The sequence below is a fragment of the Hyaena hyaena genome, unplaced genomic scaffold (genome assembly GCF_003009895.1).
Source record: "Hyaena hyaena isolate Hyena2069 unplaced genomic scaffold, ASM300989v1 scaffold_1209, whole genome shotgun sequence".
Lineage (NCBI taxonomy): Eukaryota > Metazoa > Chordata > Mammalia > Carnivora > Hyaenidae > Hyaena > Hyaena hyaena.
In genome coordinates this window covers 87,457-114,839 of record NW_024081844.1, presented here as the reverse complement: position 1 = coordinate 114,839, position 27,383 = coordinate 87,457, and the positions used below count along the sequence as shown (strand labels likewise).

At 40.6% G+C, this 27,383-nt stretch overlaps 1 protein-coding gene across 1 annotated transcript in view; it reads left to right on the top strand.

The window, feature by feature from the left end:
* The window catches only part of PLPPR1 (phospholipid phosphatase related 1), a 116,116-nt gene that overhangs the window by 56,391 nt on the left and 32,342 nt on the right, over positions 1 to 27,383 (top strand). The window contains exon 2 of the mRNA XM_039222887.1: positions 14,632 to 14,820. Within this exon, the coding sequence (XP_039078818.1) occupies positions 14,632 to 14,820 (189 nt within the window). The remainder of the gene's footprint in view (positions 1 to 14,631; positions 14,821 to 27,383) is intronic.

The window sequence follows — 27,383 nt, the reverse complement described above, 5'->3', positions numbered from 1 at the left end:
CTGATTGCTTTCACTAGGATAAGTGGCTTCATTTAGATGCAGCCAGAGTGAAGCAGGTGCAGGCCTGGGCACCTGTGATCTGACAACCAGCAGGAGTTTGAGTGAAGGTTCCAATCTGTGTTCATTTATGCAGGATCCTCTAACGTCTTTGGGAGAGACACTATCTTAGAGGTAATTTATTCAGTAATTTTAAGGGAGACAAGCAAAATCCCTACTCAGTAATTTTTAAAGGAAAATGAGAACATCTACATCTCTTGCAATGTTAAGATTTACCTGTTTTAATTAGAAAGAAAAACAAACTGGTTGATTTAAAAGAATGTTTTTCCTTTCCTTCTCATTTGCCTAATTCCCAAGTAAGTTAGCAATGCATATGGAGAAAGAAGAATCATGTTCCTTTCTGGTAGGGAAATTAACATGGTGTCTTATGTACGTTGGTTTAAAATTATTTGAAAAAGCAAACATGGGAAGCTCTTTCCGTAGGGTTTTTTTTTTGTTTGTTTTTACCTTTATTTGTTCTACATGGTATACAGAAAATTCAGTGTTAATTTTATGTTTCCATTCCAATTTAGAGTCATAGCATCATTTTCCAATTCCTTTTTTTCCAAAATAGATCTGTAATTTAGCAAACAGAAACTCTTTGTTTTTTTATTTAAAAAGATAGCTGTGTGATTTTATTTAAGAGATTACAGATTACAGTATGATTTCAATATTTAAATAGCAACTTATTATATCTCTGCTATCCTCTTCAAATGATGGAAATAATAGGCCCATCAAAATATGTCTTATTTTTTAGAGCAAAATAATTATAATTTTATATGACCACCTTCTCTCCCTCCTTCTGTCTCTCTTTCCAAAGCACTTATTAACATCTTCCACTGTGCAGAGCATGCTGATTAAATCAAAACCTTTAGTTTTAACCAATACACTGACAAGCCATCTCGGACAGTTGCAGGTGATATATTCCTTGAAGAGACAGCAAAGTTGCTATGAGTAAAACCAACTATAGAATTTTATTCATTCATTCAACTGATATCTTTTAAACACCTGTTATGTACCTGTACTAAACTGGAGTTACAAATTTGAAAGACCCTTTCCCTTAGGGCCTCGTAGCTTGGTGGTGGGAGACACAGGAAAGTTGAGGATGGCCATATGTGGGTCATAAGTGCCGGGATCGTGTTAGGTCTACACAGGGAGCCATCACATCACACTGCAAAGGTGGTCAGGGAGAACTTCCAGAGCAATTTCAGGAACTTTGGCGTGTAATGTCCATCCATTTCTGGGTTCTTCATAATGACACCTACACCTCGTATCCTATACCAAAGTAGACCTAATGATGGAAAACATATTACATGCCCCCACCCTCAAATAAAGTGCAGGATCAAGTATACCATGAAACCCCATAGAATTTAATCCTCCTCTAGAAGAATCCATAATGACTAGGCAAATTTCTTTTGTTGGGCTAAAATCCTATTCTACCATATTTTCCTTAGATTGAGTGGATTTGGTTATTGAAGTCCCTAAAGAAGTTACCTTTATTTGGAACATCATACAGTAGGATTTTAATATGGATGTTATTATGGTATGGTTAGGCCAAAGGAAGTAAGAACAAAGTTCTCTTTTTTCTTCAGACAAGGCACAAGACTCAACATGTCTTGTTAGGACAAATTAGAAAGCCATTCTCTAGGCAGAAAGCCAACCTAGTCTCCCCCAGGCCAAGTCAGTGCTCAGTAAGAAAGTTAAGGCTGCAGAGATGGTGATTCAAATACTGGGCGCATGTGTACACCTGTGATACCATACACTGTCTTGCTCATACAGTGAGCAAGTGCTCATACAGTGCCATCTGATTAACCCCATATCTCTTTTCCTGAAAATGTGTTTTGATAATTAATGAGAGAAATTTTAAAGATGGCAAGAAAATTACATTTCCTTTTGAAATTATAGTACAAATGTAGTTTCTTCAATTGGCTCTTTAAAAATTGAAAAGGTCTCATCCTCACAGATTAATAAGATTTTCTTCCCCTACTTCCACTCAAACTCCTTTGGACATACTTATTCACTTAACAAGTCTGCTGTATACACCTCAACTGTCAGAAATGACATAAACCTTCATTTCTCTGAGTAGGGCTAATTCTTCTGGATGCTTGAACAATCATATTTCCAAAGATTTTCTTCTGGGGTTTTGACTGGAATGGATGGCACATCAAAGGCTCTTCTCACATCTGTACCCTTCTCCCCTTCTTCCACAAGAGGAAAGTAATGCTTTTGGTTGTAGTGTCTAAAGACTGACGTTCAAATAGCCCCCTTCTTGTTCTTATAGCTTATGCAATGGTGCTCATCCCTACAAAGAAGTCAGGAATTGAGAAAGCTGAATCCAAAAGTATTTATGGGTTTAGAACAGAGGCTCCATTCCTTTCAGGACAGGGTAGATGGTTTTGGCCATGGGTTTTTGGATTCATATAACAGAAAACCAGTTGCTCTATGTGAAGCCAAAATGGGGATTTTCTACGAAGGATAAAGATGAACTCTAGGAAACTCAGGAGGCATAGACTGGCCTCAGCATAAACTAAAACAAGAAACTGAAAAACCATCAGAATCAAAATTATTCCTTCTCTCCAGGTCTGATGGTCCCTTGACTTTGTACTTCATTCTTCTCTGTATGTATTTGTCCATTAGCTTTCACAGCTTTCCTTGGTTCAGATGGCTACACAAGCCAGCTCTATAGCTCCTAGACTTTTATGTCCTGAGTACAAGTGGTCAATAAAGACACATAGAGTCTGTGACTCTTCAAATTCTTAAGAGAGAGGCTCAGGGGCCTGCATTTGGGCCAGGCATCTCTTCTTAGTCAAGTCATCTGCAGCCAGGGAATTAGTCTTGCAGTGGAAGCATGAGTGTGGGTATAAATGTGTAATTCTCAAAAAGGGGCAATCATGGTCTGGGTGAGCATCTCAAATGATGTCAACTCCTAGGGTCAGTGAGTTATTTTCTGTCTTTCAGATAGCTTTAATAGAAGTAAAATATACATTTATCCTTGTTAAGTCTTAAAGGAATAACCAAAATATCTGTTTTCTTCGATTTGGGATAAAAATCACAAGTTGCTTTGGTTACATTGTTCATCTCATGCCAGTCAGAATCTTCTGCATTTATATTTAATTCAAGAGCAATTATTTAATTAAAGTTAGAAATCAAATTAACTGAGGCACCTTGGTGGCTCAGTCATGTAAGCACCTGACTTCAGCTCAGGTCATGATCTCATGATTTGTGAGTTTGAGCCCTGTATCAGGCTCTCTGCTGTCAACACAGAGCCCACTTCGGATCCTCTGTCCCCTCTTCTGCCCCTCCTCGGCTCACGATTGCACCTGTGTGCTTGCTCTCTCTCAAAAATAAATAAAAATTTCAAAAAAATTAAATTAACTATTCCAAAGTTAATACATGCAATTTGTTAACTAAATGGGATGTTTCAATTTTAGGGACTATAAGAGGAAAGTAATTAAAGGACCTTGGTGTTGAGAAGCTCAGGAACTTCTGCCTTAGCAGAAGAAAGCCAGCTCCTGGTTCTGGGGCTTCTGAAAGAGATTCACCAAAAGCATAAAAGCTGCAATTCTGCTGCTCAGCTAGATTAGCCCCTGTGGGGCCTACCTGTTCGCAGTGATTCCTGGAGAGCTTCTCCCCTTCTTTTAGTTTTCTATGCCATGTAACAAATTGCCACAAACATAGCCCTTAAAACCACACAAACTTGTTATCTCACACTTTCTGTGGGTCAGGAGTCTGTGTGTGAGTTAGTTGGGTCTGTTGGTCAGTATTTTATTAGGTGGAAGTCAAGCTGTCAGCCAGGACTGTGATCCCATTTGAGTCCTAGGGTCTTCTTCCAAGCTCACGAGTTGTTGGCAGAATCCAGTTCCTGTAGAACAGAGAGCCTCGGCCCTAGAGTCAGCCCACCCGTTCCTGGCTATGTGGTCCTCTCCACAATATGGCAATCTGCTTCTCCAAGGTCAACAGAGACTGTTTCTACTGCTTCAGATCTCTTATCTTCATTTAAAGGTATCAAATGATTAATGGGTCAGGCCTGTCCTGCATAATCTCCTTTTCTATTAACTTAAAGTTGACTGATTAGGGGCCTTAATTACATCATTATAATTCCTACACCTTTGCCATATAATAGAATATAATCAAAGAAGAAGCATTCCATTATATTCATAGGTCTTGCCCACACCAAAGAGAAGGATCATACCATGCATGAACACTAGGGGGCAGAAGTCTTGGGGACCAGCTCAGAATTCTGCCCACGGCAATAAAATGAAGAGGAAAAAGAGTGAGGATTGATCTTCATTCAACCTCTCCCAGGCTTAAAATTACCATCCTTTGGCATAAAGCAGAATTAGGTTGTGGGCCTAAATATGTTCAAAAATTCAAGGTAAGCTCAGCAACACAAGCATTTGTATCTCCTAAGCCTAGTTTTGGATGTTTATCTCTTATACTGGCTTGATTTATTTTTGTTAATTTATTTGTTTATCATACATATTTGTATAACATGTATAATATTATAAGGTGGTTTATCTATTGAATACTCCTTTACCATCTGCAAAGAGTTATCCAAATCTTCTCATTTAACCCCATTTCTCGTGTTATCTCATTCCCATTAAGTGTATTTTTCCTAATGTGGATCTGAGGATCAGAAAAAGCTAGAGTCATGCATCTAGGTTTACAAAATCAATCGGTGACAGAACAAAGACCAAAAGTTAGGTCTTCATCTCTGAATTATGGGCCCCCTTCCTTTTTGATCCTCCTTTGTATCATTAGAAAATGATGGCTAAATGTGGAACATCCTGGGTGACTCAGTCAGTTGAGGGTCTGACTCTTGATTTCAGCTCAGCTCATCATCCCAGGATTGTGGGATTGAGCCCCACGTTGGACTCTGCGTTGAGGGTGGAGCCTGCTTAAGACTCTCTGTCTCTCTCTTTCTCTGTCCTTCTCCGCTACTTGTGCTTTTTCGGAAAGAAAGAAAGAAAGAAAGAAAGAAAGAAAGAAAGAAAGAAAGAAAGAAAGAAAGAAAGAAAGAAAGAAAGAAAGAAGGAAGGAAGGAAGGAAGGAAGGAAGGAAGGAAGGAAGGAAGGAAGGAAAGAAAGAAAGAAAGAAAGAAAGAAAGAAAGAAAGAAAGAAAGAAAGAAAGAAAGAAAGAAAGAGGAAGGAAAGAGGGAAGGAAGGAAGGGAGAGAGAAAAGAAAGAGAAGAGAGAGAGAGAAAAAAAAAGAGAGACAGAGAGAAAGAGCCTTAAGAAAGTTTCATCTAGTCCTTAAAAATACTTTAAATGTTAATATTCTAAGCCATCATACTACTCTATTACTCTGNAAGGAACATCCTGACCAAGGACACATTTAACTGCCCTTAGAAATGGCTTCCAGTGCCACCTCCTGTTGGCACTCAACTGAGCAGAGGTTGAGTTTCTATCTCCTTTCCCCAATCCTCTGTGTCATCTTTGAGAACTAAGCAGGCCAGGACTTTGCCTACCCTGCTCCTACAAGGCAGTGCGCCCCCTGCATGTCAATATGCTGGGTAACACCTTAAGTCCTGTTGAGGTTCTGACTGGCCAGTTGATTTCATGTAACTCTTTTTACATTAGATTTTCCAGAAAGGTTCTGCTATTTATTACAATATGGGGAGGCTGAGGAAGACAAAGAACTCCTCTTTATCGACAAGTACCATAAGCCATGAGCTAAAAACAGTACTTTTTACAGACATCACTTTTCACAATTAAATATCTTGTATATATTATTACATCCATTTTACATATGAGGAAACTGAGATTCAAAGAGATTTTGTATATTACTTGAAGCTACACAGGCAGCAAATGGTGCATTTAGCACTGCATATGGGTCTTCAAGCTCCAAAGGCCATAAACTTCTATTATATCATATAACCAGCCCAGATGTCACTGCTGACACATCCTTCCCTCTCTCAACATGCAGTCCTCACAGTTAATATTCTCTTCTTGATATCATCATAACATCCATCCACCAACTCTGCCATCCTGCCAGACATTTACCCTTCTGTCCTTCCATCCATTCATCCGTCATCTACTTATAACAGCTAATCTGTGTTAGACACCTATCATTTGGCCACTTGCTCATATCCTGGAAAAACGAAGACCCTCTTCCTCCCTACATTCCTACCAGCTAGTGGAGAGTTTGGCATGTAGTTGGTATTCCCTAGCTGCCTGCTGGCTTACAATGCTTCTTTCTGCTGAGAAACCTAAAATTAGCACCCAAATCAACTTAGTTTATTTTAACAGAGGAAATAGAAGAACTGTAACATTTTAGACAAATAAGGATCAAATATACTGACAAAGGAGAATTCACTGAAGATTTAATCTTTTATTTTTATTTCTTCATATCTTGAGGGATAATATTGTTTGCAAATAGCAAAATTAAGAATAGCTACATGACTCTTGAAAATTCAGTATTGTGGGACTATGATGCTCATCATTTTGTAGATGTAACAACCAGATGATTATTCAGTCCTGGCTAATGGAATGACTTTATATTCTCTTACATACATGAGTGTGTGTGGTATCATTTGCTTACACAGAAAAAAAATTATATTCTACTCAAGTCTTTTTTTTTTTTTTTTTTTTTTTAACAAATAGTTTATTGTCAAATTAGTTTCTACATCTACTCAAGTCTTAATAAAATAGCAGCTAATAGTTATTGAGTACCTGCTAAGTGGTGTCAACATACTAAATCATATAGTTCTTATGCCATTCCAGTGAGAACTCATTTCTCATGTGAGAAATGAGCTACCCATTTCTCAGGTGAGGAAACTAAGGCATAGACAGGTTATATAATTGGTTCGAAGTCATACAGTAGTAATTAGTCGATTTGTGATTTGAACCTATGTGTCTTAGTCACTATAGTATAAGGAACTTGTACATTATTAGACAACTATCTAATAAAATCATGTTATATTGAAGGATTTTTTTTACTACAGTCCGTAGTAAGAAGTACATTTCACACTGTATAATACATGCTTCCTCTGCCTCTATGTTATGTACTAAACAAGTTTCACATAAAAACATTTGCTCTTACTGTGTATGAAACTCTGATACATTCAGTTCTGTTCTTTTTCACTAAAAGAATTCTGATTGAACTCCACAATTGTGTACCTTTATTTCACAATTCATTAATGGTTTGAGACCTGTAATCTGGAAAACCACCATAGTAAGGGACATGTTAAGATTCTATAATACTAAATGAGGATAACAATAACTAGAGATACTATTTATTAAGCATTTACTATGTGCCAAAGTACTGTTGCTGATATTTATGTGTAATATCCTCAGTTCTCATTACAACCTTGAAAAGTAACTCAATCTTTTTTCCCACAAGAACTTGGATTTGGAAGAGTGAAGAGATTTTTCCTGCAGAGATGAGCCTGATTAAAGGTTTCTTCTGCTAGTCTAATAATAACATTTAAATATTACTAAACAAGTAAATCAGTAAAAAAATTTTTTTAAATTAAAAAAAAAACAGGTCTATTTCACTAGCAGTTTACTTACTAGAAAATAGTATCCAATTCACTGCTACCCAATAGTTTTTAAAATACTGAGGGGGACCTGGGTGACTCAGTTGGTGAAGCTCTGACTCTTGATTTTGGCTCCAGTTGTGATCTCTTGGTTTGTGAGTTTGAGTCTTGCATCAGGCTCTGCATTGACACTGTGAGGCCTGCTTGGGATTCTCTCTCTCCTTCTTTCTCTGCCTCTCCCATGCTCGCTGGCTCGCTCGCTCTCTCTCTCTCTCAAAAAACAAACTAGAAAAGCATTTTTTTTAAACCTGAGAGAAACAATACCTAGGAAGAAGTGCTTGAAGTATATATAGCCTGTCTCTTCTGCCAAGTCAGACACTGCTCTGAATACTTATTGTACGGTTCTTGTGCTACAGTATTTTTAGCCCCATTTTACAAATGGAGAAACTGAAGCACAAGGAAACTGAAGTCCCATGCCTAGTAAGCAGCAGAGTGAGTTTCCAACCCATGAAGCCTGGCCCACGCTCTTAGCCTGCTGTGTCTCTCAAGTTCATCCTAGACTGAGTCATAATACCCATCTCCTCCATTCTACGCCACAATATTGTTTCTGTGCATTTTGCTTTGATGTGATGTCATCAGCCTATGTTAAGACTTGATGTGGGTCCCATATTTAAAAAACAATAGCAACAGTACTGGGGCACCTGGGTGGCTCAGTCAGTTAAGCATTGGACTTCAGCTCAGGTCAGGATCTCCCAGTTCATGGGTTTGAGCCCCACATTGGCCTCTGTGCTGACAACTCAGAGCCTGGAGCCTGCTTCGGATTCTGTGTCTCCCTCTCTCCCTGCCCCTCCCCTGCTCCCGTTTGCTCGCTCACTCGCTCTCTTTCACTCTCTCTCGTGCTCTCAAAAATAAACATCAAAAAAAAAAACCCCAAAAAAAACAGTGCCATCATACTCAGCATTAAGTCACTATTTATCACACCACACCCAGGACAAATTCAGCCCAGTTACTATATCAGAAAGATTCTACTTTCTTTAATCATCGGTTGACTTCTTTCTTATAGATCCTGTGAAATGTGTAACAGACCACCATTTCCTTATTGTGTTGACTGTTAGGCAATTTACACTCAAGGATGGAATTCCTGTCTCCATACTTACTTCCTTTCTTCTGTTCCAACTTATCACTGATGCTTGCTTACTTTATCTGATGGAGGTTGATAAAACTCCTTTTTGGAACAAAATGAGAACACATAAATGCGTATTTTTGAGTTAGTTATTATTAACTTTCCTGCAGATGAGGAAACTGACACAAGGAAGCATTTGAAGAAAGTACTCAAGTGTGCAGCACATCGCTTACCCCTTAATGTCACGCCGACTTAAATTCGGGACCTGATTTCCCCCAGGCCACCTAAGTTTGTATGGAAAGATGCATCATATTTACAGTCCATCCTGGGCTCGCCGTTGTGAGTTGTGTGACCTTATACCATTCATGTAATCTCTCTGTGCCTCTATTTCCTCCCCTATAAAGTGGAGATAATAACATGCCTACCACACAGGGTGGCTGGGCAGAAGAAGACTCAATTTATGTAGTTCTTATTCTTATGTAGTCTTATGTAGACCCTCTTATGTAGTTCCTGGGACATATGCATCATATACATCATCACCCTAACCATCACCATCTCTTCCCCTTCCTTCTTGGCTCTTACCTTTGTTGTTTATGGAGAACTTCCATCCCCTCTCAAAGGCTCACACCTACGTGTAGAGGTGCCCAAGAGGTCTCGCAAGGGCTCAAGACCAGTCTTGTCACATTTCCCCTCCAGCTTACTACCTCAGCTCCCACTTCCATCCGCGCCACTTGCGGGCTTCCCACCCCAGCCCTTGCGTACCTCTACTGACACCTGTGTCTGGCTTGCTCTCCCTTAATATGAAAACATGCAAATCCTTAATGTGTACTCTTCCCTGGGACCCTAAGACATTGCTTCTGCATCACGACTCTGCTAAATCTTACCATCTAAGCTCTGATGCAGTGTTCCTTCTGCTGAATTGATACCCTCTCTTTGGAATTGCACATACGTCCATGGGGCTTAGTCAAAACCAATCCCCTGAACAGACACCACGCAGCCCTGTCCATCCCCTTGCACTCTTTTCTCCAGGCATCAGCCCTTCACATACTCTTCTGCCGACTCCCTCCCTGCCAGCTCACCAGGCACAGGCAGCCATGTGTGGACCCCAGCTTGAGATCCACTGACCCCCTCCTTCAGATCTACAGATCATTGTCTGCTTCCTGTGTTGGCGAGCATTCTCTGGCTGGATCACCAGCTGCTTGAGGTTAGAGAGCGTGTCTGAGGATCCTGCACCTTCACAGCACTTAGTTCAGGACTGAACACAGAGGCGGCTCCCACAGTTGTGGGTTGACTGAGTCATCTGCGATAGTCTTGATAGGTCCTGACAAAACCAGAATGAGAGACCTCTTTGGGGAGGGAAACATTCGTTGCCTCTGGTGGAGTGACCTAGCACCTCAGTTAGTTTAGGACTATCTCGGTTTTAGCACTGAAACGTCCTGTGGCCCCTGAGACCCCTCAGTTCTGGGCAAACTGAGATAGTTGGTCACCTAGAGTAGGCTCCCCAGTTTCAGATATGCCTGACCATTCTAGACCAGATACCAGCCCACTCATTTTCCAGCCTCACATGTCTGCCCACATGCTCCCCCACAACACACACACTCATATTCACTTGCTCTCATGAGTCATACCATCAATACCTGTTCCCCTGCTCTTTTTGTTTTTAAGTTTATTTATTTATTTATTTATTTATTTATTTATTTATTTATTTTAAGGTGGGGCAGAAAGAGAGGGAAAGAGAGACAATCCCAAGCAGGCTCTGCAGTTTCAGCCCAGAGCCCAGTGCAGGGCTCGAACCCATGAACCATGAGATCATGAACTGAGCCAAAGTCAGACACTTAACTGAGCCACCCAGGCACCCCATGTTCTCCCACTCTCACAGCTTATATCAGGTCATATAAACTCGTGGTCCACAATTGCCCCAGACTTGACAGACCAAAGGAAAATGTACTGTCATCTGAGCCTTTTTCCTCAGCTTTGTGACATCTCCCCATTATCATTCTTTGTGACATTTACTTTTCTCTAATCAGTGGAGGAGAGAAACACAGGTCTCTCAGCCTTGAGAGGCAGGATTTCAGATATCACTGTCTTTTGCCTTCTGAATCCTTGCAGATGGGTCAGGATTTAATGCATTTTCGAATATCAGATTGTCATTATTGGGAACTGAAGCTGAGGGAAACCAGTGGTACATGAATTCCTTCCCCCCACAGCCATAATTGCGCCTTTCACACCGATATCATCAACCCTCCACCAGCACTTGGGTCCAGCACAGCCTTGCCATCTGCTCATGTGACACCAACATTATGGCCTCCCTCCATGCATCCCTAAATGGGGCTGGGAAGGCAACGGAGATGGCGAGTGTGCCAGCTGGCACCAGTGACACAAACCTAGACAGTGATGAATCATGGCCCAGGACAGAGAGGAAGAAGGGAGGATGCTGGTGGCTAATTGTATGTTGTCATCAGAGCGGCAAGGCGGACCTCTCTGTTCGTGGAAGCAGAGCTGTGGTATTTCTGTTCCTGCAATAAATGCAAAGCTTTTTTTTAAATATGTGGTCACGAGAGAATGTGCAATAGAAAAGAAACCTGGAAATCAAGATCTGAATTGTTCTGTTTTTGCTTCTGTGTGTCTGTAACTGGCATAACCGGGGACTCTCCAGGGAGTTTGGGGATTTCTTGAAAATGACAGGCAGGGGTCCCTGGCTGGTCAGAGAGCCTGATCAGGGTGAACAGACTGATGGTGATGGGTCACTTCTGTCCGTGAGGCTCCAAAGTTCCCACCTACCTCTACCACCCCGCACCTCCCAGGTTCTCCGTTCTTTACTTTATGCCCTGCAATTAACTGATTCATGCATTAATTCATTTCTCTCTGAATACAGCTTCCAGGATTAAATTGGCTAAGCATCTATTCAAGGTTTGTTCTTTAGATTTCAAATTTAGGAATATTGACGTTAGCTTTTTGTTGTGGTTGTCATTATTGTTGATTTTGATGTATTTGAAGTTAAGACAGTTCTGTGTTCTAAAAGTTTCTATTCTCCATTTTTCTAGTGAGTCTTTTTACCTATGTATATTTTCACTTTCCTCTTGACCTTTTTCAAATGGAAGTGGTAGTACGAAGACACCCAGTAAAATATGATACTTGTCCTCAACAGAGGGGGCCAGATGCCATTTGGGGGTTTTGTTGTATCCAAAAGCTTCCATAGATCCTGCCTGTTCTCCAAGCAGCTACTTCCCAAGGTCTGATGAAGCCAAGAGACAGAAATATGTTTCCGGCCACACGGAGGAGATACAAAGAAATCCCAGATCAGGCCTATGCAGGAGGCACAGGTAGCCCTGGAGGTAAAGCCCCCAAACTGTTGCAATCAGAGTGATTTCTCAGCTCCATAACATTCAGGTCAGCTGGCTAGGTTCCTTCCCATCAGGTCAGCTCAGTTGACCAGGGAAGCACAAAAGAGACAGAAACTTCATGGCCTTGACTTCATAAACTAGTGACCAACAGGAGCATCCATTAGCAAGGGCAGCTTGGGAGCACCTCTCTCTCATTCTTACAGGAAATATACTAATCCAAATCTCTCTGTGGCTAAAAAAGAAAAGAAATAAAGTGCTTGAAACAGCAGAGATGGCTGGCCTGAGCACTGGTGATTTACACATGAGGCCAATAAATAACTTCAGGTACAGAGAAACACACAGGAGTGTCCAGAGTTTACTAGATGGTCAGCAGCTGTGACAGCAGATCCACTGGGGAAGAGGGATAGAAATGCCAGATGGGAGAATATTGTTCTTAGACAACCAGAGACAAGTTGTGTATGAAGGACAGTGAATGGAAAGTATGATCTGCAACCTATCTGAAGGTAAAGGAAGGTGGCAGTGGGTGAGGCCAAAAGGTAAAGACCTTTATAGCAGAACAGATAGGAGTTTGTACTTACGACGCATAACAACTCAAGGCTTCTGAATGCTTTCAGATACAAGAAGGAGAAACTGCCGAAATAATATCCTGAAGTAGAGGCTATGCCAGGTTTCAAAGAGTGGGCAGGGTGTAAGGCTTCTCTGCAATGTTGTGGCTAAAGAAATGGATATGAGGGGCACCTGGCTGGGTCAGTCATTTAAGCGTCCTACTTGGGCTCGGGTCATGATCTCGAGGTCCGTGAGTTCGAGCTCCATGTCAGGCTCTGTGCTGACAGCTCAGAGCCTGGAGCCTGCTTCAGATTCTATGTCTCCCTCTCTCTCTGCACCGACCCCACTCACATTCTGTCTCTCTCTCTCTTAAAAAATAAATAAACATTTAAAAAATTTTAAAGAGGGGCGCCTTGGTGGCTCAGTCGGTTAAGCGTCCGACTTTAGCTCAGGTCATGATCTCGCAGTTCGTGGGTTCAAGCCCCACGTCAGGCTCTGTGCTGACAGCTAGCTCAGAGCCTGGGTCCAGTCTTCGGATTCTGTGTCTCCCTCTGTCTCTGACCCTCCCCTGTTCACACTGTCTCTCTCTCTCTCTCTGTCTCTCAAAAATAAAACAAAATAAAAAACATTTAAAAAATTTTAAAGAAGTGGATATGAAATAGGTAAAACTGCCATTAGAGTTGAGCCTATCCTTCGCACCATAACTCCCCAAGCTTTTGTATAGGATGAAATTTTGATGCCATGATACAGATGTCTTTTTACTCCCTGAGGATCAGAAAATGTGGGTTTCTAGTCCCAGACTTACACAAACTAGCTATCATGACCTTAGGTTAGTCATTCTAGGGCTGGAATAAGAACTTTGGATTTCCTAAACCTTTCTTTCCCCCTCATTGACCCATATGTACTTCCAAGTAAAAACCATTTTCAGCCATAATCGATGTACAAAGACATCCTCCAGAGTTCTGATTTCATTCCATAATGATTCTTTTGATACTTTTTAAAAAATCAGCACCTTATTATATTTTCTCTCCATTTTAGTTTCCCTACTTTGCTGATAATCAAATAAATACATGTTCAGTTTACTTGTTGGATAATTCAGCAGGGGTCAGTTTCCCTTGTTGGGCCTCAGCCTTCTCATCTGTGAAATATAAAGGTTTAAGTTGGGAAGATCTCCAAGAACCCATCCAGCATAATTTTCTGTAATTTCATAACCTCAAAAATCTGTTTTATATCTACCTTTATCACCATCTTCTCCCGGTACTTTCGTGTTTCCAAATATGAATGAGAAAACAAATATTGACATTTCTATATTCCCTCAACCTCCCATACCTACAAAAGGCTACATCCAAACCTCAGTGAGTATCAGAGACTTTTGAGACTCAGAATTAAAGGATAATTGTGTCCCTTTTTATGTCTAAACCTTAAGAACGATCTGTATCTATAATAAGATATTATCAGGAAAGTCCTGAATTTCCTGGTGGAAAGCATTTTGGAATAAAGGCAAAACCTTTTGGGAAAAGGTAACAGCTGTGACTGACCCAGGCTGCCTGTACTGGGTTCATCCCTGCCAATAATCGAGGGCGCGGTTCTGAAAACTTCCCTTAACCTTTCTAGGTTTTAGCTTTCCTGTGCATTTGTTCATTCATTCCTGATTTACCTGCCTCTAGTATTTTATAATAAGGCAAGTTTATCTCTACTATTTCATGAGCTTTCTCATGAATAGATCTCACATCTACATCTTGCCACTTCTTATGCTGCTGCCCTTGATTTTTCTCCTCTGTCCTGAATGGAAATTTTGCCTTGACTCCCATGCATCCTCTGAGAGGGTGGCAGCAGAAGCCGGGTCTCTCTCTAAGCCTTGCTGCGGTCTGCCTTTCAGATGGGAGCCGTTCATTATTTTCTGGGAGGCTTCTACAACAGATGTTACAAGGCAGACAAGCAAGCACACACGCCCCGAGCCCAGAGCACGCTGAGCCAGGCACGCACACACTCGCCAATACCAATAGAGGAGAGCTGCTGGGGTGATGGAGGGAGTGTGCTCTGAGGGGCGAGCGCGGCTCCAAAGACCTGCTAATGTCTCTGTGTGGCCATGCTGTATTTTCAGCTTGTCATCATGGCTGGGACAGTGCTGCTTGCCTACTACTTCGAATGCACTGACACTTTTCAGGTGCATATCCAAGGATTCTTCTGTCAGGACGGAGACTTAATGAAGCCTTACCCAGGGACAGAGGAAGAAAGCTTCATCACCCCTCTGGTGCTCTATTGTGTGCTGGCTGCCACCCCGACTGCTATTGTAAGTACAGAATTGACTTCCTTTTTAATTGTCAGATACTAAATATCATTTCCTGTCTGCCTTTTCTCCTCTTTCCTCCCTTCCTGGGCATTCACCAGCAGCCTTATGGGGTGGGGGGGAGGGCAGGGAACAGGGGTGTCCTGTTTCAGCCAAACAGTGAATGGATTAAATATAATTTTCCAAAGCAGTGGCAACTTAACCTCACTGTACTATCATCCAATTCAAATGTCTTCAAAGGGAGATCCTGGAAGTCTAAGACTGAACTTTCACTGAAACAGGCTATCATTTGCCCACATCACACACTTAGCGACTATGAGAAAATGAAATTCATTTCTGGGACTGGTTCTTTATAACCCAGATTGGTTTTCCAAGACTACTGATACTTTTCTTTCATTTTATTCCTAAACATCTACAACATATCTGCTTAGTAATAAAACCAATAGAAGAATCAAAAAAAAAAAAAAAACAAAACAAAAAAAACAGTGAATGGAGTTCTGCATAAAAATCTTATGAAAATGGGTCTTGTCTTTTATAGGTGGCTTTTGCTTTTTGGTATCTGAATTTTTTAAAAAAACATTATATGTATATTATATACACACATATATATACACACACAAACACACAGAGAGAGACTTTTTAAGTATGTGTGAATGGCATAAATCAACAGGCATGATTGGCTAACATGTTAAAAACAGCTACTGTGCTCTTGAAAAAATATGCAGCGAGTTGCGTCTATTCAGAAAAGGTCTTGAATGTAGACGCTGGCGCTGATGGAAAGACTCAGATCAGAATGGAATGGAATCCCCTGGGCCTGTATCTCCTGCTGCTCTGACTGAACTTCCAGAGAGAAATTGCTTGACCTGAAGTTTGCTGTCATTCATTCTTGGTGGCTCTGGCCACGTTCCCATTATATCACCTTCAATGCAGTTGCAACTTTACCTTCCTTTTATTTCATTCTTCTCTCGCATGTGGGGGGGGGGGAGAATTGGCTCAAGGGAAACTGTTTCAAGAGTATAAAGCTCACAGACCTGTATCATCTGGTAAATTGACTGAATCCTTAGACATTTTAATTTCAATTTTTAAAATGACTATGAATGTTTTAACATAAATGTTTCTGGGTCTGAACATGCTACAAGGTCAGATTATTTGGATGTAATCTCAGTTATCATCTGCCACCTTTCTCTTCTAATAGCTGCCTCCCCCAACTCTCTCCCTTTCCCTATCTCTTGATAATAAAAATATTGGCTGGCAAGCTGAGAAATATACTGACTGCTCAGACGTTCAGTTCAAGTACTGTTTTCTATGCAATTGTTTTTGCTTGCTTTAAGATGAGAAATGGATAGGATTTCGAGGAGAAACACTATAGGCATAATGAGTCATAGTACTTTAAGTTCATTTTGATCATTGATCCTCTGAGCGAGCCCTCTTTTAAATGCTAAGACTGTGCTGTAGCAATTAAGGTCAGCAGTGATAAAACTGTGGCATCTCAGAGTGGTTAAAACCATAAGCTCTGCAGTATGACACACCTAGACTCACATCTTGTCTATGTGACTTTGGGCGAGTCACTCTATTGGCCACCCCACCCCACCCGCACCATAAAACATAGGGATGATATGACTCCTATTTCATAGAGTTGTCATGAGACTTGAATAAGATGGTTCGTACAAATGACTCGGCACAGTACTCAGCATGTACTAAGTGTTTAGAAGTAGGGAAGCAAAGGGCCTGGCTGAAAACTGTTCTTCATCCTCTTCAGGATCACAGAGCACCTTCCTCTACATAAAAAGAATGAGATCCCACTTAGAAGCCCTGGAACTGCAGGCTTCATCTAGAATCACATCCTGGTTGCTTTCTCTTAGAAGCATATCATTTTCTTACGTATTCAGACATGACTCTAAGTGATCCATTGACTTACTCACATATTTTCCTCTCTTCTCCCTAGTCCCAGGATAGATCATTGCCTAGGCTCTCCTGTAATGACTTCTTGGAATTATAGTTTTTGTCATTAAAAAAAAAACCTAAGTAAAGCAAGGGAGACAGATTATTAAACATTATGGACACACAAAAATTAGGGAATCAGAAAACAATAGAAAAATAAATAAAATCAGGAGCTAATTCTTGGAAAAGTAGAATGTGCAACCCCTTACATAGTCTAATATAAGAAAGGCAGAAGTTAAAAAAAATAAAAAGTTAAAGCATATATATAAGCAAAAATACATAAACCTTTAAAAGTCTATATGGTATAGTTATTTAAATTGTATTTACAATTCTGTGCCAGTGTTTGCACCTCAATAAAATTGGTAATATTTTATGAAAATATAATATACTAACAATGCCCTAAAAAGATGTAGAAAAGTTGAATAGTGAATAAAGATAGAATAAACTTTTTAAACATGTCTAAAATTTATCTCACAAAATGTACTGAGGACACATAGCTGTAGTATAAATTCCTTCAAACTTCCAAGGAATGGAAAAGCCATAATTCTATAAAATGTTCCAAGCCCTAAAAATAAATGGAAAGCTTTTTAGTACACATTACAAAGCAAGACAATATGGATTTTAAACACTCAGAAAGTCTGCATGCACACCCACAAAAGCACCCTCAATAGCAAAAACAATCTCACTTTCAAATATTGATGCAAGCATATAGAAAATGATTGATAGATATTTCTACCTAAAAATAAGCATTTCTAACAAAAGAAAAAGTAAAGACTGCAAAACCTTTATAGCATATAAGACTCAAATGTAAATATCTTTAATACTCAAAAAAAAATGAGCTTCCCAAAATAAAAACAGGAGAGGACAAGAATAGACAATTAACAAAACAAGAAATTGACTGTGTGCATGTAAACATTTCTAAATTGATCAATTATCCAAAGAAAAGTAGTTTTTACAAGTACAGCATTGCCCCCTACAAAATTGTCAAATGTTTTAAAGAAAGATAGCCATGTTGCTGAAGGTATAGATACTTTCATACAGTTCTAGTCTAAGGGTAAACTGCTATTTTCTTTTTAAAGAGCAGTTTGTCAAAGATGTATTAAAAGTTGATAAGTTTCAGACTCAGCCATTAATTCCATTCCCTGAGTTTATGTTAAGGAAATAGTCAGTTTCATATAAACACAAGGATTTGTGTTTTGGGGATGTTCATCTTGGCAATAGTTTCAGTGAAAAACTTGGAACTAGCTAAATACACAGTACTAGGGGATTGTATAAATATATTATGAGGCAGTCATGTTTTTGAAACACGTTTAATAGCAATGAAACATGCTTTTGATTTAATGTTAAAATTTTTTAAGGTCTAAAAAATTGTATGTAGTATTGCGTATAAAATCTTTCTCCCTTTTGCAAGAGAATCTGACCTTATCTTAATTTTCTGGGTCTATTTCCCTAGTAAAAGGAAAGAGGGGGGATGTATCAACTGTGTTGCTGGGCCAAATGAACCCCTGATTGGTGAATTGCATCTGGGCTCAGAGAACTAGAATTACTGGGGGGGGGGGGGGTGCCGTGCTATGATTTCTAAGTACAATGACTCTGGGACCTTGGAGGCTGTGTCTGTGGAGTCGCTGCACCATATGTTGACTCCTACAGGGCAGGAGGCTTTTAAGCCATGGCAGCTCCTGCATCCTCTGATATGTCTATGGTCTCTTGCACCTGAGCTATACTGCTCTGCTGGACCACTGTGAGGACACGTGCTGGAAAGGGGCACATGATGCTTCCCTGCTGGCAAGCTATGGTTCCTTCTAAGTAGACCAGTGCCATATGGAGCATGTGGTTATCTGTGGGTCTGAGTATTTAATGACCCCAAGAAGATACTTTGTGTAAACGTTGCAAGTATAATCACCAGTTTACATATAAAAAGACTAGCAAGAAACAAACAACTAAATAAACTCAACTAAAACTTTACAGCTATTATCTATGAGTGCTAATGGTATGGTTATTTTTTTTCTTGTTGTTTATACTTTTATATATTCCTTTCCAAATTCTACATGAATGTATATAATTTTCAAGTCAAAAGATACATTTTTAAAACATTATATATACTCCCGTTCTTCTGGCAAAAATTATGAAATGGCCAATCTTTAATAAGACTTGAAAATGGCAATTCCAACGAACAAAAACACACATGGCCAAAAAAAACAAAAATAGGAAAATAGAACTTTGTGAAGAATTTTCTCTTCTCTCTGGGCAAAACTGATACCTCTTTGATTTTAAGGTTTTCAGCAGAAACTGTTCTCCAGGCTGCAACGTTTGATCTTATCTCTTCCATTGATTCCTTTTCCCCAAAAGACAAGGTCAAGGGGTATGGTAAATAAACAGTGAGCTAAGGACTAAGAACCTAACCTACAGCTCTACTCTAGCTCTCAAGTATGGAACACTTTCCATTTCTTTGCTTCTCTGGGTGAAAAATGTGACTAATAATGCCAGCGGCTCCCTAAGATACAAGCTGAGGAATATTCCATAAATGATGATTATAAGAATGACATCTTTTAATTTATTATATTCTGTAGTCCTTGCCTAATTATCCTCACAGCACCCCAGTGACATAGAAAAGAGACATCCCAAAGAACACAGAGAAAGGATGTGGTTCAAATTCCCTTTACCTATGGGGCGCCTGAGTGGCTTAGTCGGTTAAGCGTCCGACTTTCGCTTAGGTCATGATCTCGCGGTAGTGGGTTCGAGCCCCGCGTCGGGCTCTGTGCTGACTGCCAGCTCAGAGCCTGGAGCCTGTTTCAGTCTGTGACTCCCTCTCTCTCTGACCCTCCCCTCTTCACGCTATCTCTCTCTCTCTCTCTCTCCTAGAAATAAATAAAAATAAAAAAATAAAAAAAAATAAAAAAAAAACAAATTCCCTTTACCTTTGAGTTGAGAACCTTGAGACTTAGCCAAGCTAATTTGCCGAAGTTCCAGCTAGCTCTGTATGTGACCTGACAGATAGCCACCCATTCGGTTCCACTTTTATTTTCCTCCCAAGTGAGGTGCACTGCTAGGAGCCAAAGCTGATTACAGCTCACGGGTTAATGGCAGAGAGCCATGTGGCCCGGGAGCCCTGCTGACAGCGCTGGGTCTTCCCCCAAGACCTGAAAACAAGGTCTTCTAAGGTTTCCATCCTTAGAAAGCAGAGCTCTTTTGGCATTCAGGAACATTTTCTGGAAGGAAGGAACTGTGTTCATTTCTTCTATCCCATTCTAGGGAGGTATGGCTTGTCTAAAAGCAACCATTTTTGAGCCACTGGGATCAAGATCCTAAGTGTCTTAACTCAGCAAAGCCCTGCTTCTGAGTGTGCATCCTTCATTCCCTTCACACTGCCGAGTCCTCCTTTCTTGGGTTTCGTATGTCAGGAGAGTCCAGGATCCCAGTCATGGCTTTGCCTCCAATAATTGTGTGACCTCTGGGGGCACCTGGGTGGCTCAGTCATAAGCGTCCGACTTCGGTTCAGGTCATGATCTCACGGTTCGTGGGTTCGAGGCCCGCATTGGGCTCTGTGCTGACAGCTAGCTCAGAGCCTGGAGACTATTTCAGATTCTGTGTCCCCTTCTCTCTCTGACCCTCCCCTGCTCTCTCGCTCTCTCTCTCTCTCTCTCTCTCTCTCTCTCACACACACACACACACACACACACAGAAATAAATAAAACATTTTAAAAAATTGTGTGACCTCTGATACATCATGTTCCCTCTATGAGTTGAATTTCTCACCTGTAAATAAAAGGAGGGAATAGGCTAATGATCTCCAAAGTCTTTCTAGATCTAATATTCCATGAAAGCTGGAAACAAACAAACAAACAAAACAAGCATTCTGATTGGAAAGCTCCACATGTCAGATTCCCAATCCCCAAGTGTCAACTTTCTTTCTGGAGTTTGGTTTTATACTCTGTGCCCGGTCAGGTGTTTCACAGAATTGTGTAGAGTTTGTTGTTGTTTATTCCTCCTTAAATCCATTTCCTGTTTTCACTAGAGTAGACAGACGGCAAGTCCCCCCGCCTGGGGTGGCTTGTGTGGCAATTTTCAAAAAAGTAGCTCAACCTGGACTTGTCCTTGGTTTTCTGTGCATTCTGAGGCACATTCGCCTTAGAAAAACCTAGCACCTTACACTGCTGTGTGTCTGTGTGGTTGGGCATTAACAACACCGCTCACGACCACAGGGGCACACAAGAAAGGCACAAGGGAAAAGACTCTGCCGAGTGTTTGACCTGTCATTTCCTATTTCTCCTTTTGTGCTCTGCTGTCAGAAGAGATCAGCATCATATTGAAGGGAGGCCGCATGGGATAAACTGTACAGGGACAGGCCGCTGTTGGCTCAGATCTTCAGGAAAGGTTAGAGCTTGGGCGATTTATTATGTCCAGAACTGGTTAGCCCAAAGTGTAGCCCACACTTCCAAGAGATCTGCACGGTGCATTCTAACTGGTGTGGCAACCCTGGGTGACTACTGCCTCCGGCCTCCTAAATAAATGTGTACTCTCAGAGTCAAGGGCAGAGAGCCTGTTTGGATAAGAGGATTTAACTCAGTGGAGAATCTGATTTTCTTTTATTTTACCTCAGCCGCAGTACCACAAGGCATGAGAAAATGGCTATTAAACCCTTTCCTTGGCCTCCCAACAAAGTGACAGGGGAGTATTTAGTATTGAAGCAACAGAACACTTGACGCCTAGCCCAAGAGAATGGAAACAGCTCGCCGTTTGCATGCAAGTGTGCACGCACACATATATAAGACTCATCTAGAATTTCCTAGGAAAAGAAGAGGCAAACACAACTTGAAAGAAAGGCACAATTTGGAGGGAATTGTGAATCTTCATTTGGGAGGTTTCCGGACTCTAAGCTCTTGGAGTGAATATAAAAGCCCAAAGCACAGTGTGGAACAGAGTGGGCTCTCACTAAAGGCAAGTCTGTTGGCTGGCTGGCATGGGACGCAGCTGCTGAAGCAAAAGAGACATTGTGGGACCTTGCAGTGCCTCATAATCTGCCTCTTCCAGACGGAACAATCTCCTCTGTTGAAGCCCCTTTTAACACTTTATAATTCATGTCTTTTTCCTTTTTGTATATTATAACGTGACTTCCTTTTTGTTTGTTTTTTTATCACGAGTACTTCATTTTATTATCACTGAAACTAATGTACTTAGTCTTTACAATTACATTTTCTTCCGGGAATGGTTTATAGCTGTGGATTTTTTCGATTAATTGTTGTGGATTTTTTCGAAGGAAAAGAAATTCATTTCCCCATCTTCTGTATATGCTGCACGTGAGTGCTCTAAATTCTTTAACAGATTGTTTCTTCCCCTGATATCATCCATCGAGTGACTTGCTTACTATCTTTGAGATGCCCCTTCCAACGACTGGTGATGATTGTGTTGAGGAGCTTTGATAATTTGCTTCTTGAAAAGGCTATTTGCCTAAAAATACATGCTGGTCAATGTAGTTAGTTATCACAATGCATTTTACTTTATTGAGAGCAGTATTTTACCTAACCCAGTATAAATTCCAATTTCTCTTGTTTCTACTGTCCAGGAAAAAAGGCATAAGAGACTACTGTGCTTTAGAAAGATAGCATACCACTGCGGTATGCTATAACATATGTCATATAACATGGTATTTTATAACAAGTGTCAACAGAAGCCTGCCTTGTGAATGGGTAGCTGGGTAGGTGTGTCCCCTGGATTAAGACCAGTAGGGAGGCTCCAATCCACAAACACTTATTATCCCAGTTGATGAACAATTTTCAAAATGCTATTATGCAAGTGACCTTAATTCTATTGAAGCCGTGATCATTAAAAGGCATAAGAAGTGTCTAGAGCTGAATTTCTTACTTACACTTGGATGTAAGAAAGCAGAAAGCTAGAGCTCTTGAACCAACCAGAACTCAGCAACTGAAAGGACCAGGACGCCTACGCAGATCTGGGTTGTCGATGGCCCTTGTTGAGGAGGATTAGAGCAGAATGTAAAGGCATTGGCAGTCAGGACGGGCAGTACAATCTGTGCATTTTAAATTTCCTGGGTCACTAAACAGTCTACTGTGAAAGCATGTCTGCCTTTCTTGGAAATTCTCATGACTATAGACGCCCTCCGGAGAATGTTGGAAGCATCTTAAAAATCCCTGAGAGTGAAAGTCTTGAAGCTATTTAGACCCTAATATTGGGAAGTGTGCAAAGAACCCTCTTCTTCGTCAGAGTGTCTGTCCGATACAGAAATCCCAGAGAGGGGGCCACCAGCTTCTACTGTCCTTCAGGAACCCAGGTGACAGAGATCTTGGGCAACATGATGACTCTAGAGTAGGTTGCATCCATTTTGCTTAAGGGTAGATTACTTGGTGAGAGCAGAGTCCCATAGGATTTTAGAAGTGGAGAGTTTAACCAGTTGAATTGAGATTGAAGCCCAATTATATGATTTCAGTTCTCCTAGATGAGCCCTCTCTTGTCAGTTCCTATCATAAAGGCAAAGATGTTGGAGCTGAAAAAGGTCTTCTTGTCCAACAGATGAGAAACTGAGGCCCAGAGAGGTCAAGCGATTGGTTCAAGATCAAATACCGGGTCAGGGGCAGAGCAGAGCTAGAGTCATACCATGTTGCCTTACTCCAGGACTAGAGACAATAACTTTTTAAATTTTTGTTAATGTTGATTTATTTTTGAGAGAGAGAGAGAGTGCAAGCAGGGATGAGCCAGAGAGAGAGAGGAAGACACAGAATCCGAAGCAGGCTCCAGGCTCCAAGCTGTCAACACAGAGCCAGGCACAGGGCTTAAGCTCACAAACTATGAGATCATGACTGGAGCCAAAGTTGGACACTTAAGCAACTGAGCCACCCAGACGCCCCAAGAGACAACGATTATTTTTTTAATCAATCTCAACATTCTTGCCTTAGATAGATCAGGAAGTAAAGACAACAAACATTCTTTGAATACCTATAGATGCTTTGACATACATTTTTTTAATACTCACAACTATTTTCTGATATAGCTATTACCCTCATATTCAAAATCATGAATAAAGAAAAAAGAAAAACTGGGGCTCATAAAGGTTCAATTATCTGCCCCAAATCACACATCAAGAATGGAGAGAGCTGGGATTTCAACTCTACAGCCCACATTCAGGAAACACCAATGGCTTTGATCTTGCCAAGTACCAGAGCTACAACTAACATATGTGTGAACCCAAAACATATATTCCAGGAATTCTGGATTCCCTTTTTAGTGACAACCACCTATAACATGCAGTTAAGCCCCCTTGCAATATGAGATTGTAATACATCTTCCAGTGACTTTTTTCTGCAAGCTTTTTATATTTTATAAAACTGTCCCCAGATATTTTGCATTTATATTCCTTATTTATCACTTACTAGATCTCCTGTGAAACACTGTGAACAAACGAAGTCTAAAAGATAATACACCCAACTGATGCACCACATTTCAGGATTATTTGTTTATTTCTTTGCTATTTGGGTTTTTATATCTGAAATACAACTTTATCAAGTTAGAACAGTTACCCTCATTACTTAAAGTGTATTTACTATTATCTAAATGTCTTATGTCATGTGGGATTGTAGCCTGCGGAGCTGGGGGATAAGAAATGCACCAATGGAATTCATGTGCAGCTCATTCCTTGCCAGATCTAGAGTTTGGCCTTGGTCATTTCTCACCAGAGGGTGTTCTCATTTACTGTGATTGATACAATGTTTGTTAGCCAACAATCAGAAAGACCGTAATAGGGCAGCCAGGGACAAACACATGGTGAGTCCCACATGTCCCATTTACTCTCTGAACAGAGGGGTAGATAGAGGCAGAGTGTCTGTGGCAAAGACACAGATGGGGGAACCCAGCCATTGCCAAAACCAGAGTCCTAAATCTGCCAGAGTGTACAAAATGGCACTCACTGTGGGCGGGAGACCTGGCAGGAAAGAAGAGAGACTCCTTCCCTTATCAAGCAGAATTCTTTCTCCCTCTCGCTCTCTCCCTCTCTCCAAGCATAATCAGGCCCTATATGAGACTACACGACCCAATTAATGGATGAATAGCACCCAACGTGTGGTCAGTAAAATGCAGGCTTCCACTCACTGGAGGCTGAGAACTGGATTGTTTCTTCAGCAACCTTTCTGTCCATCACAGTCTTAACTAACAACGAGAAATATCTTCCTATTTTAGTTACAAAATGACCCCCTTCCACCCTCACTGTCTTCCTTTCTTCCTTATGTGAACATGTATTATCACTTAATATATTCCAAGCATTATGTGGACAACTAGATATATAAGCTAGTAGATATCCTTGCTCTGACTTTTTTTCTTTTATGCTTCATACCTCAGTTGGAATTTGAATATTGTTGGCCAGTAATAGCAAACCTTGTACTGATTATTACCTTTGACATGAGAGTCTTAGGATTTAGTTATGGATTTATTTGAGCCCCATACCCTTTTGCATGATAAGTTCTGTTTGGTCTGGCATGAGTTGGAGTGCTTTTGTTGAGATTTTTGTGTGGGTATATGGGTATGCACGTGGGTATTTTTTAACAAGAATAGGTTGTGTGTAGATATTTTCACACTTTTTTTTTTTTTTGCTTTTCTTTTCCCTGTTGTGTGAGTAGCAGAAAGCTTCACTAAGTGGAGAATTTATAGAATGTACACATCTCTTTCCTATAGAGTAAGAATGTTTGGGGCTTCTGAAATGGCTTAGGCAAGCCATGCTCATTTCTTTTCATATTTATCCTCATGTGTTTATCACCCCCACCCCATTTCCCTCATTTACTTTGTAATCACATGTCCTTTAATGACATTACATGATGTATTTATTCAGTTTTTGTGCCCTCCCTACACACACAGACTCTCTCTCTCTGTCTCTCTCTGTCTCTCTCTCTCTAGACATCTGTTCACAGCTATGCCTCCAATGCTAAAACAATTCCTGGCAGAGCGGTGCTCCCTCTCCAAAACTGTTGAATGCAAAATGAGGATATGATGAACTTAGTTTAGAAGACATAATTCACTTTGTATTTCTTAGTCCACGGTTTTATTTATTCTCTAAGCAATACACCAAGAATCGTGTGTTTCCCAGTCCATATTGTCAGTTTCCTACAGTCTTCATCTTCAGAGAAATTAAGGTCAGAGGTCAGATTCTATCTATAAGTAGGTCCTCTAAAGATTCAATCTTTTATTTATTCAACAAATATTAATTGAGCCTACTATATATACCTGACCTTGTTCTAAGCACCATACAAGGAATGGCAAAAGTCCTTCCCATAATGATATCACAGCCAAATGAAGAGGGACACATAAACAATGGTTGCAGTTAATTGGGTAGATGTCAGCATAGAGATCTATATAACGTGTTGTGGGGGCAATGATGAGACAGGGTCTCTCTTTTTCCAGGGGGATCTGGTAAAGGCTTTGGGGAGGGTAGTGACATTTTCACTGGGTCTGCAAGGATAAATAATAGAAATCATTTTCTGTTCTTTATACTCTACCTCATTAAACCTGTATCCCAAAAGACCTTCATAAATCTGATATGCTTCATTCAGCACTGAATAACTACTATGTACCTTACACTTGGCTAAGCCTAGTAGTGGCGTGGGGAGGTGATAATAACCAAGAATAGGTCAGGACATCCCATAACAAAGAACAACAATAATATGTAACTGTTTCTGATAAGAAATAGAAAAGAGAAATGCAAGGTAAGGAATTCATGTACAAGAATGCCTGAGCTAGTCTGTGGAATCAGAGAAAACTCCCTCAAGGAAATACTGTTTCGTGTATCCAAGCATGCATGAATCTATCCCCATCTGTTCACGAAGATAAAAAAGAAAAAACCAATATGGTGCCATCACGTACAGTAAGGACAAACAAAACCCTTTGGCACCTTATTTTAGCAGAGATAGGTCTTACTAGAAAAGGAGGGCTGAGTTCTTGAAGCTATCCAAATATTTGTATGTGGCAGAACATCACCTCATTGTTAATTCGAAGGGACAAGAGGTGCAAAATATTTTTAACTCTGAACAACCACGCTCCGACAGCACCTGCCACAGCGATGCATGCCGCGGTGTGCCTGGCTGACCCCAAGTACTGTCTACTCCTGCCAATTTCCCACCCTCCTGGCTTGCCTCTAGTGCTATATCCACAACACCATTCTGTCTCGTACTTTAATAGCATCTGAGTTTTTCGGTATTTAACACATATTGCACTTGTTTTGTTTCCTATGTTCTCAATACTAAACACAGATTCAACAACTATTTGTATTGAGTGACTACTTAGTAAAAGTGGAGAGTGGTTCAGATGAAGACCCTGGAGCCACGTCTTCCAGGCTTCAGAAGTAGGGTTTGTGACCTACTGGCTCTGACCTTAGACAAGTATTTACTCCCTCTGTGCCTCAGGCATTACATTTGTATAATCAGGACAACACTTGAGCACGGAATCATGTGTAAAGGCCATTTTAGTGCTGCCTCCAACACTATGTGTGGCCAAGCCCTGAGACTTTCAGTGTCTTTGCTCATAAAAATTAAAAAAAGGAAAATATCTGTAAATAATTCCACTTTTACAGTTCTATAGTTTAATTTCCACATCCCTGTGCCATTCATAAAGATATTGTCATCTTTATC